The following is a 12,509-nucleotide window of genomic DNA, read 5'->3' as shown; positions in this document are numbered from 1 at the left end:
ATTCTTCCCCTTAATTAAAAGTTAACTTTGCCATCTCTGTCAGTTCTATCACTTTTTTTCTATTTCCTTTGATTTTTATAGTGAACTTTAATTGGATACATAACATGAGATGCTCCTTTGAACAAAGCACATACAACATACTTTATTTTATTCATTTTTCTTTTTATTCATACAGGGTAGATTCACATAATTATAACCACAGAGTTGCTGCTTTGTTAGAGCACTAATTTTAATTTGTAGCTACACCTTTGCATTGCTCAGATCATAGAAAGTACTTTTTCATGTACGTTAAAAGGCATACAGGTAGTCCTTGACTTACCACAGTCCATTTAGTGACCATTTGAAGTTACAACGGTGCTGGAAAAAAGTGACTTATGATCATTTCCCACACTTACTGCTGCAGCATCCCCACGGTCACCTGATCAAAATTGGGATGCTTGGCAACTGGTTGGTATTTATGACAATTGCAGTGTCCCGGGTCATGTGATCCCCTTTTATAACCACCTCACCAGCGAAGTCAATGGGGAAGCCAGATTCACTTAACAACCGTGTTACTAACTTAGTGATCCAGTTAACAACTGTGGCAAGAAAGGTCGTAAAATGGGGCAAAACTCCCGTAACAAATGTCTCGCTTAGAACAGAAATTCTAATTACTGTTGAAATTCTTACAAATTGTGGTTGTAAGTCGAGGACTACCTGTACTATGGTGTTAGTATATCAGATTCTCCATCCATCTCAAGATAGGTTGATTGGTTGAAGTCATGAAAACTATGAATCAGAAACACTTCACAAATCTTAACTAGAATAAATAATTAAATAAAATTTAACTGCAAACAAGGGGGAAGGAAAATAAATATTGACAGACTGGATTTTATAGATGGCTGTGGGAAACTCTTCCTGGTTTGATTTAACATTGCTAGTGACTCCTGGGGTTAAAGGCCAAATGAAGCGACATTAGATCAAACTGGTGTCACCCATCCCTGCTCTGCGAATGGGCAAAACGTTGCAAAACGTCACATAACAGCAATGTGATGCGGCAAGTTTGACACCCGTGCAGTAGATGCTCCTTAAAACTTAAAACACAAGTTTTTAACATTTTAACTAGCATTCATCCTTTTCTTCCCTCCAACAAGCTGAGTAAAGACCAATCTCTGATGTAGATATTTGTTGTGGCTTCAGATTTCCCACTGGTGGTAATTTAATGGGGAGAAGGGTAACATATGGAAGGAATTAAAATAAATTTATCATTTTGCCTGCTACAGACGCTGAATTAGATTTTTGAATTGTTGATAATAAACAGTAGCACATCCCCCCAAAAAAAATTCTCTTTGCTATTAAAATAGTTCATAACAGATTTTTTTTCAGATTCCTTGCAAGCAGAGACAAAGCTTCTGCAATATATAATAAAGACAGAATAAGCAGAGTTACTTAGCAAGTAAACAGCAGTGTTGCAAATCCTTGAAACTGACTGTGCTTTTTATTGTGGACTTTTGGAGGGCATAACTGTTATGTGGCTTTTAAAACTTAAGCTACCATCAGCTCTGGTGTTTAGTGACGTTATCAGACAAGGACTATCTGCCGGTTTTGGTTGATCTGGGGAAAAAACAAGTAACTTTTCACCCTTCCTTTTATACTAAAGTTCAGACAGAATCGGATAGCACGTTTGAAAAACCTAGGACAGAGCTGACATCAAGAGTTAGCAACAATGTGTATCTATCCCAGTGTTTTTCAAACTCCATACTGACTGACAGATTCTAGGAGTTGAAGTCCACGTAGCTTAAAGTTGCCAAGTTTAAAAAATACTGATCTATCTTACTTGCCAAGGCTGGGTGGATTGTCTTCATTGCTAATCTTTGGAACTTCCCATTTTATCCATCTTCAAAGAAGAAAATAGGAACAGGTGGAAAACAATAATTGATTGGGTTCTTGGGCCTTCAAAGGTCAGCAAACAAATCAGGCAGAAGATGGATGTGATGAGACAGATCTACTTTCCAACCATAATTAGGCATTGACCATAATTTAATACTATGCATAGTCTCGTTCCCATTTCACACTTAAATTGAATCCATGAAGGCTTAGTGTTCTGTGAAAACATCAAAAGAACATTAGTTGACCAGATCAACTAGTGGAGTTAGATTTAAACTTCACTTTTAATAAAGCCAATATTGCAGAGTTCAGTTAACTCTACTTAAGTGTATCATGGGAACTAGTGACCCTTGAATTAATCCTTAACCTTTCCCAAGATTTAGGAGCCACATGATGGTAGTCAAAAACAGAAGGGGGAAAAAAAAGCAGGTGGGGCATCCGTCTGAATCTTCCATTGGTAGTGGCATCCTAGCTTGGAAACAGGAGTTTGTAAATGATGGGGAAGGACACGACAGCTATCTTTGTAACACCTAGGGGGGTTGTAAAAATGGCTGCTGTGATACAATCCCAGCTGATCATCTGCCAAACTGGGATGAGTCAAGAGACTAAGAGAAGGTGATGGCCAGCATCTTTTAACTAAGGTATCACTCTGGACATGACACTTCTTTCTGTAAAAGTATTTTGGAGCAGCCTTACTGCAGGTCAGACTGTCCACTTAGCACCACTTATTGGCATACCGGTAATTCTCTAAATCCTTCTGCAAAACTCCTTCTCATCTCTTGGTTCCTGTCAGTTGCTTTGAAATTAAAAGGTTACAGATCAAACCTGGCACATCAGTAAGTTGCCAAGATAGGTTAACCCACTCCAAGCACACTGAATACTAAACCAGGTATAGCGAGCCAGTGCATTATTGTCCAGGGGAAACTAATATGTTCATCAAAGATGCTGGTTCTTTCCTCTCTTAGTCTTGAACTCTAGTTGTGTCCTACTGTAGCCTATCATGTAGGCTCAGGCAGTCTTCTCGATACAGTTTATCTTGCCTTATATATTTCAGAATTTAGAAGTTGATACGAAATAAGATGCAACATGTTGCCCATCAAGAAATTGTTAGCCTTTTGAGTCCCAGCAAACTGCATGGTTGATGCCATCATTGATATCACTTGGTATCACCTCCAGTGCCTGCTATACCTAAGCCAGATATCTTATTCTGCCAGAATCCTGAACACAAGCTTTGTGTACCGCTTTCTAAGGGGAAGCTCTTAAACATAAGGATGCAACATAAAGGAAAGAAGTCTGCCTCTTAACAGGAACGAGTGGGAAGCATCAGTTGTCTGGGGTAGAGTCTTCAGTCAGTGATCCATGAGTGGCTGGAGTCAGCATCATCCAGGAAAAATTGCCAGGAGGGAAAATTTATTTTTAGCATCTGAGGGCTTGTGCAGATGTAGATTTGGTCAAACGATTGCGGAGGTGGTTAGCAAAATCCATTTGGGTTTGAGAAAGAACTTGGTTGATCAATGTCTTTGGAAGCCATCCCTGGAATTAAAAAAAATAATAATAGTGGGGATGTTAAACCAGGTTGCTATACAGTTAGAAGTAGACTTAAACTTTATGTCAAGAAAAAGAAACTTAGTTGTTCAGCAGCTTCTGGAGAGCTACAATTTGGGGACTATAAATTTTGTAAATTTATTAAGCTTGCATTAAGGAGTTTTATGTTTCTGGTCTGAAATTTGCTACTGATAAGTTTTAACTATGAAAACAGAAGGGGAGCTGATTTCTTCTCCAATTCTCCATGTACATATTTAACATGAAAGTATGTTTGTAAAAGTAACATTCACTATAATTTAACTTGGTTTGCCCTATATCTTTACCTTTAAATCAATGCTGAGAAGCCAGGTTAACTTGGTTTGTGAGGGATTTCCTAGAACTGGACGAAGAACCATGCATGTGGGACCATTTTCCGCTCTGCAGAAAAGAAAGAAAATAGTTAAGCAGAGGCCCAAGAACGACATGGAACAACTCAGCCAAAGTTCAGTTCTTTATGTGCTTACACTCAACAGACAGAATCTTGCCAGACTAAACCCTTACTACTTACAGCCTAACGGATATATCCTGAGAGAGTCTAGGGATGGCTATCCTTTCTCCCTTTGTCTTTGATCCAGCTCTGGAGTGGGGTGCCTCTTGTCTCGCCCCCTCCCTCCTTGAATGTGCTTCCTTCCTTCCTGGGAAACTACCATTTCATTGAAGTCCATCACATCACCTCCCTCTCCATTGACAACATCCCTCACATCAACATGTCATAACTTATTTCAACCCATCGGCTAAGAGAAGATGTCAGCTATCTCCTCATTAATAACTATATTGGGTCTTAAGGTAACTCTCCACATGTGTTGGGTTACAACTCCTGTAATTTTCCAGGATTGCTGAGGAGAGTTCTGATACAACTTAGTTGGAAGGACCTAAATTTGGGCATCTGTTCCGTAACTGAACTATGTAATTTAAGTAAAGGCAAGGGATACCTGATAACTCCTTTTTGTTCTGGCATGGTGGCATAAGTGGTTGATATGCCAGCTAGGAGGCATGTAGAGCCACGCCGTTTGGAACACCGGATGCTGACAAAGTCTCGTGGACCAATTACGTTGCCAGGAATTGCTGCTGATGTTTCATGAGTGATCACGGTGTCTTTGCCAATCTTCTGAAGAATCTATGAAAAGATGGGCATTTTAATGATGGTAATAATAATAATAATACTAATACTACTACTACTACTACTACTACTAATAATAATAATAATAATAATAATAATAATAATAATAATAATAACAACAACAACAACAACAACAACAACAACAACAACAACAACAACAACATTGTGACCTGACCATAGAAACTACACGACTATGTATGAAACATGCCACAGTGATACTCATTGTCATCGGGGCACTTGGTACCATGTCCAAGAATTTCACAAAATACTTCAAGAAATTGCAGCTTCCTGCAATAACAACCAGCGGAATTGAAAAAAACTGCGCTACTCGGAACATCATATATCTTAAGAAGGTACTTGGTTGATACCTAGGACGCTGGCAGCAACCCATATGAACCATTAGCACCAGTCAATGGTATTTATGACACATTTTTAAATGTCCAGTTGACTGAGTTTTATTTTTAATGAATAATAATAATAATAATAATAATAATAATAATAATAATAATAATAATAATAATAATAATAATAATAATGGCATATTGTGTTCCAAATGACGATCTGTCTGGATCTTGTGGGACTTTCGAATACATACGGATCAACATTTGGAACACAACATGCCAGATATCACAGTTGTCGAAAACCGAAGCATACAATTTATTGATATTGCTGTACCAGGAGATGCCAGAGTCAATGAAAACGAAAAAATCACGAAATATCGTGACCTGGCCATTGAAACTATGTGATTATGGATGAAACATGTAACAGTGATACCCATTGTTATTGGGGCACTTGGTACCATGTCCAAGAATTTTATAAAATAAATTTATTTTATAAAATAAATTTATTTTATAAAATAAATTTTATAAAACATCAATAAATTTCAGCTTCCTGCAATAACACCAGCGGAACTGCAAAAAACTGCGCTACTTGGAACATCATACATCTTAAGGAAGGTACTTGGTCGATACCTAGGATGCTGGCAGCAACCCGTATCAACCATCAGCACCAGTCAATATTTGTGATACATTTTTAAATGTTCAGTTGACTAAGTTTCATGTTTAATGAATAAAGTTTATAATAATAAATAATTTATAATAATAATACATTTGCCTATCCCAGGTTGTTGGGAAGGACTTAATAGATGGATAAAAATGCCGAATCCAATCCGAACATCTGGCTGATTGTGCAACAGATCATTAAAAAGACAAAGCAATTTTTTTATGGAGAAACAAAGTTGGAGCATTTCAAAAATGTAGAATGAATTCAACTTTGGATCACAGCTTAAAGAATCAATGCTATGGAAGAGGCAATAAATGTATTCCCACATCTGTAGGGAAGGAGACACTAGAAGTGAGTTTCTTGTCTTGCCTACATTTGGGAGCTGTTAGCTTGTAATTGCCCCAACACTAACTCAGAAGCTGGGAGCATCTCTGACTATACACAGCCAATATATTGGAGGAACCTTCCCCCAAAATAGTGAGAAACAGAACACATTGAAAGAGTGAGTAGCTGGTGTAGAACCTAACCACAAAAACTTATAATTGACTTCAGGAGGAAGAGAGATGTACATTTACCATTGTACATAAATGGTGAGGAGGTGGAGATGTTGGGTAGTTTCTGGGCATTTATATTTCAGAGGACCTCTCATGGACTATGAATGCTAACATGCTTGTGAAGAAGGCACAGAAGAGGCTGTACTTCCTGAGAACGCTCAGGAAGATAAATCTATCTCAGCATCTACTTCTGTCCTACTATCGCAGCACCATTGAGAGTGTCCTGACATACGGCATTCTTGCATGGTATGGGAGGAGCTCTGTAGTGGACAAAAAAGCTCTACAGAGAATCATTAAAACTGCCCAGAATATCTTCAGACTCCAGCTACCAGCCCTGGACAACATTTTCGAATCTCGCTGTTTGAGAAAGTTGCATAACATTCTCAGAGACTCTTCCCATCCAGTTTACAATCTTTTTGGACTGTTGCCTTCTGAACAACAATTAAACAGAAGTTTAATTGTTCAACTTATTGAAACACCAGAACAATTAAAGCTCGGACCATGTTTTCTGAATAGTTTTTATTTCAGAGCTATAATTGTACTCAACAAGGGCCACCATCAGTGAGCTGTTGGACAGGATTACTTGGTGTGTTGGTGGATGTTTGGGTGGTTTACGGGTGGAGAATTGTGGTGGGTGGGAGTGTGTTTGGGGATTGTTATGTATGTTGGACCTGGTCTTTGGGTGTTAAGTGAATTTCGTATGGGTATACTGTGTATACACGTACAATGACAATAAAGTTATTTATTATTTATTTATTTAATGCTCAGCTCAACCCCTAGCTGTTGCAAATTTTATTTTTGCACTTTCACTTGCTTATGTTACAAGTAAAGCTTATTGTACATCAGGGTTTTGTACTCCATTGAATATTCTCCAGCAATTTAACTTTAGGTATCATTTTACTTTATTACTATTCTTACTGAACAATAGTTTTGCTTCTAAAAGTTTCGAAAGGCCCACTAAAGCAAAGCATGTGCAACCATGCAACCTTTTCTCAATTCCAAAAAGGGCCTCTACCTGCAAGAGCCTTACCTTGATTTCTTTAATATTCGGATTCCATTCTGCCATCTGCTCCATCTTTTCCACTAACTCATCATAGACACAATCCAGGGGTTGATCAACCACTACCTCAAGCTGGAAAACCTTCCCCACATCAGGTAACACTTTGCTCAAGACTTTGTCACCATTGCCCTGTAGAAATAAACAAGAGACATTGATTTAACTGGTAGGTATTAATGTGATAATAGGGACGTGGTGGCTCAGTGGGTAAGATGCTGAGCTTGTCAATCAAAAGGTTGGTGGTTCGAATCCCTAGTGCTGCGTAATGGGGGGAGCTCCCGTTCCTTGTCCCAGCTTCTGCCAACCTAGCAGTTCGAAAGCACATAAAAAATGCAAGTAGAAAAATAGGGACCACCTTTGCAAAGGTGCACAGCGTTCCGTGCACCTTTGGCATTTAGTCATGCCGGCCACATGACCACAGAGACGTCTTTGGCTTTTCGGCTTTGAAATGGAGATGAGCACTGCCCCCTAGAGTTGGGAACAACTAGCACATATCCCCTAGCATATGTGCGAGGGGAACCTTTACCTTATTAATGGGATACATAGGCATTTTGAGACAGCCCCAGCTGTACAACCGTCATGTACACAGGGCCATCCTTGAAGCCCCCAGGTTCCTCTGCCTGAGGTAAGAGACCTGATTAAATTCTACTTATATTTCTGTTGTGGCTCATAATGCTACAACCAACCATTTCTTATTGCTTTTCAACCATTTCTACTTTATAGCAACCTGAATTTTATCACTATGTCATAATAATAGATAGACGCCTCTCAGAAAACTGTTAAGCGTACCATCACTGCCTCTGTTTTCCAGCCACTTTTTTCTCCAAGAATATTCAGAGACTTCTGGATAGCCTCCTCTCCTTGCTTGATGTAGGACATCTCCATATCACTGAAAGGGTTCTCTTCCAGCCTTGAACCTGCACGATTGAATTAGATTTAAGAAATAGAAATGAAAAAACCCTACAATATTCAGTCATTACCACCAGCACACTCAAACAGGGAGGTCCTTTCTGGGAAGAGAAGGGAAATCACATCCTACTTGCCTAGAAGAGAACTCCTTCTGTGTACGTTGTTGATCCATTGGGTAGGCCCAGGCCTGGAAAATGCCACTTTCTTCAGTTCCTGGACAATGGCTACAGCTGCTTGTCTCTTCAAACCTAAGAGGAAAAAGTCCCAACATTATTGGGGAGGAAAGAAAAGGAATTCTGCAGTGATTGTATCTTTACCCTCTTTCAGAGGCTACAAAAGACCAATGTCTTAGTATCCTGTAAATGTGTTGAGACTACAACACCTACCATCCCCAGCTAGCACAACTTCTGGGGTGGGCAATGTGTGTTGTTGGTTGCACATCTGCAGAGGGCAGCCATGAAAAACTTTGATTCTGAATTTTCCAGAATTTTGGAGAAATGAATCCTGCACTGAAGAACAGAAGATACTGTGCCTCCAGTTGCAGAAACCCACCAGTTTCTTCCTGCTTCAAAGAATGTCTGTTTGCACTTTAAAATAATTGCTTGCACATTTATTTGGATGAAAATTCATCAACAATTTGATATTCTTCTGCTTTTTTATTTTTAAATAATTCAGTATAAGGAGAAGTCCATCCAATTTTTCTGTCTTCTGTGTTTGCACAGTTGGCTTAAATTGATTATTAAATTAATCTTTGGCCTGGAGGGATTGTTGTTCAATACACAACTAAACAAACTAAATTCCAAAATGGGCCCTAACAGACCATAATCCCACCCCTGATTTTGATAATATATAGCAGGGTACCTAAGGTGCTAAGGGTTAATACAGAAAATAAAATTAATGCACTGTGGCTAAAAAGAAGCACTTGAGTTACTGAAAAAGGCATGGCAGAGCATGATTTGGATAAAACAACCACCTTGCTTAAGTATAGCAGATCTGAGTCTGGTCAATGCCCAGATGGGAGTCTGCTTGCAAACCCCATTTTTACTGTCTTGAGATCCAGGATGAATGAAAAGTAGAATATAAACATTCTAGATGAATATATCAACTAACATAATTCAACTAATATAATTGCCTTAAGTCACTCCTGCTTTTGAGCCATTCTTTGACTCCTGATAGTTCTTACGTGCCATATTTGACCAATTGTAGGGAAAGAAGGAAGGTATTTTTCTAAATACAAATCAATGGTAATTGCAAGACTAGCTAGAGTCTTAGAAGGAGAGAGAGTTGGTTTATCACTGTCCTCAATGGTCCTATAATATTTTCCCTCCAAGCTGCCGATAACCTCAGAAGGAGACTACTTCTGGCACTACAATCAACATAAGAACTAGTACTCCTCAACACATGACTTTGGAAAAGCCTTACGATGCTAACCACTAAATCCACTGATATTGAAAGCAGAGCTGGCCTAACAGTGCTTATTGTAAGGGTAGAGGAAGAAGAAAGAGAAATAAAACCCTTAACTGCCAATGCACAAATCTTAGACTATCAATAGGCAGGAAGAGTTTGCCCTCAACAACATCATGCAAGGCAGAAAGTAACAGCTGACACTTTTCTCCACTAGAAAACCTGTTTCTGAATAATGCAGAACAACTATTCGCATGTGCATCTGAGGGGCTATTGTAGGTAAAGGTGCTGACTTAGTGGCACGTGGTCTGAATCTGCAAAACATTTTTCTGTTGCTCAATTTACATGTAGCCTTGTTGCATTTCATCTGGTGTCCAAAACATAACACTTGGGCCATGATAAATCGGCAGCCAGAAGAACGCAAGCAGTACCTTCAAAGGAAGGGTGTATTCCCTATCACCTTCATTCTCTCTTATTCTCTCTCCTTGCACTCCAGTTCTCCTCCACTCCAACTGGATCCTAACAAACTCCCAAACTTATTACAGCATGCTTCTGCCTTCATTGTACCTATGCTGCTTGATAAAACAATGCACAAAATTAATCCCGAGAACTAACAGATTAGCATTTCAACTCCGTCAGGAAATCTTTGCAGGCTGCAGGGACCCATCCTGCCTATCTGGAAAAAAATTAACCTTCCATTGATCTTCCACCTTCAAATTTTATCTCTTAACTGCTCATGAATACCTATTGATTTGGTTTGATCTGTATTGAATTCCAAAGCAAAAAAACAACAACAATATAGGTGCTTCATTATGGTTCAGGAAGAAAGCATTAGTTTTGGTTGGAGAAAGGATCAGGATCAATCTTCTCAGTCTAACCCGTCTTTCAAAGAGCTAAACATGAACAGCTATCCTGAAAGATTCAAAAGATTTGTCCTGAATTCGGCTACTCTGACTCAACCAACCCTGAAATATTGTCTCCAGTTTTCTCTTGCTGTTCAAGAATTATGTTATTCATCCTTACCTGTCATGTTGGGCAAGTGTCTGTAGGAAATTCCGGCACAAAGCTTGAATGTTGCTGGCAGCATCGCAAGAGTCTTTAAGTCTCAAAGGATTCCTAATTTGCGTTGATACTCCTCTTGTCTTTGAGCTCCAGGAGCTATTGCTGTCACTGAAGGCTCTGCTGGTCTCTGCTCTTAAATACAGCTGATGAAGGATGCTGTTTTGTCAGCTGGGAGATAAGGAAAGACATCACTTACAGCAAGCTGGCTGACACCAAGGCCAATCTCGTCCTCTCTGGGGTTGGGGGGCAGGGGGGGGAGGGACAAGTGGGAGGCATTGAAATTGCAAGGGAAGCTCCACCCAAGGGCAGGCTGCACAATCCCCGAAGGGTTTAAGTCAGTTTATCTCCTTTTGAAGTTGCCAGATGTTCTCCAGGCAGAGTCGCTATGCTTCGAATCAGTCCTACCAACCTCTCTTTCATTTTCAGCAAAAATCCCACTTTGGATGCTCCTATTAAGGCGTAACTGGTTGAGAAAGGGAATACAGTAATTGGTAACTAATTCAGGATCAGAGTAAACAGAGGAAATGAATTGAATTCCTGTGCTAGACGCAGTTCACCATTTAGAGGTGTCAGTCCAGTTATAATTCAGATTAGGTAAATTGCAAGGTTCCATCCATAGGAATATTATCATTCTGTTATTCCATGCATCAATATGCTTCCATTATTTAAAAACAGTGTACCCCAAGTTTATAAAATGATCCAGGAAAAATAAAGCATAGTCAGAAAACAAGAAAAAAAAATGTAATTATGATGGAGAGACACATCAAAGAGTTGGCTGGGCCTTGAAGATCATTACGTTCCAATCCTTGCTTGGTGCAGGATTTGCAGAAAAAAATTAAAAGGAACCAAACAGAGATCATTAATGATTAAAAAGAAGGAATGAAAACTCAGAGAACACGCTGAAACTGAACAGCAATTAGTCGTAAATATTTAGAGGCCTTTGTCTGAGACCAACGTATAAATGCCTCAAATCCTTATCATTATTTACAAAACAGAAACCCATCCAGAATACAATCCTGATGCAACAGAGAATGATTCTGTGCCACCCCTCAAATATTTGGAATGTTTTTAATTCCCTTAGTCATTAGACGTGGCTTTCAGGACGTCTTCATTGTCGTCCAAAGACCTTTCCGTGATATAATTTGAAAGGACAGCCTTCTTAAAAAATAAATAACATAACACCCTTAGTGGGACAAAACTTTTTCTTGTGTTTATAATGCACTTCCTGATTTACTCTGTATCATCTGCTATAAAGATCATATGCTCATTTAATAAGAGAAACAGAAATGATTAAGCTAAAACCCTTCACTTTTCTATTACTGTTCGAAGGGGACAGTTCCTATTAGACCTTAGAAGATACAAAATGCTAAGGAGACTCAGACTGGTTACAATCTCAGACCAAAAGAAAATGAAAAAAGATATTCCAGAAGAAGTCAGTCAGGGAAATTACACCCAGTTTTGTGACATCATCAGGAATTGAACTCAATTTAAGGAAGCCTTTTATTTTATTCTATTTAAAATCATCAAATAAACTTGTGGTTTCATCAACTTTCAGTCTTAAGAAGAAGACAAAGACATTTCTGCAAATGTCTATGAAGACAACTGGACTTTGTTTTTCCTTGAAGACATTTTGCTTCTCATCCACGAAGGCGGTGCAAGATGGAGAGACATGGAGAGAGCTGATCCATATAATGGTTAAGGGTCAGACACAACTGAATGACTGACAAAGATGACATAGAGCAGTGGTTAAGAATAGAATAGAATAGAATAGAATAGAATAGAATAGAATAGAATAGAATAGAATAGAATAGAATAGAATAGAATAGAATAGAATAGAATAGAATAACAGAGTTGGAAGGGACCTTGGAGGTCTTCTAGTCCAACCTCCTGCCCAGGCAGGAAACCCCACACTAGTTCCAACAAATGGTTATCCAACATCTTAAAAATTTCC

The 12,509-nt window shown here is 38.9% G+C and overlaps 1 protein-coding gene across 1 annotated transcript; it reads right to left on the bottom strand.

The window, feature by feature from the left end:
* Positions 1–141: 141 nt before the first annotated feature.
* STAR (steroidogenic acute regulatory protein) lies at positions 142–10,772 on the bottom strand. Its single transcript, XM_034436869.3, has 7 exons — positions 10,520–10,772; positions 8,227–8,340; positions 7,973–8,100; positions 7,157–7,315; positions 4,383–4,567; positions 3,735–3,828; positions 142–3,399 (listed from the first exon to the last, which is right to left on the bottom strand). Exons 1-7 carry the CDS (start codon positions 10,581–10,583, stop codon positions 3,283–3,285), a joined length of 861 nt encoding a protein of 286 aa, XP_034292760.2. The 5' UTR covers positions 10,584–10,772; the 3' UTR covers positions 142–3,282.
* Positions 10,773–12,509: the final 1,737 nt, after the last annotated feature.

Source organism: Pantherophis guttatus, chromosome 9 (genome assembly GCF_059756535.1).
Source record: "Pantherophis guttatus breed Tessera chromosome 9, ASM5975653v1, whole genome shotgun sequence".
Classification (NCBI taxonomy): domain Eukaryota; kingdom Metazoa; phylum Chordata; class Lepidosauria; order Squamata; family Colubridae; genus Pantherophis; species Pantherophis guttatus.
The sequence above is the reverse complement of the archived record's forward strand: the minus strand, read 5'-3'. Positions and strand labels throughout refer to the sequence as shown.

What these genes read in the sequence shown, in the direction of transcription:
- STAR (XM_034436869.3), bottom strand. Translation starts at nt 10,583, where the DNA reads ATGCTGCCAGCAACATTCAAGCTTTGTGCCGGAATTTCCTACAGACAC. An exon ending in ACACTTGCCCAACATGACAG is followed by an intron (nt 8,341 to 10,519) that starts GTAAGGATGAAT and finishes TTTTCCTCTTAG; the next exon opens with GTTTGAAGAGACAAGCAGCT. An exon ending in GGAAAACAGAGGCAGTGATG is followed by an intron (nt 7,316 to 7,972) that starts GTACGCTTAACA and finishes TTATTTCTACAG; the next exon opens with GGCAATGGTGACAAAGTCTT.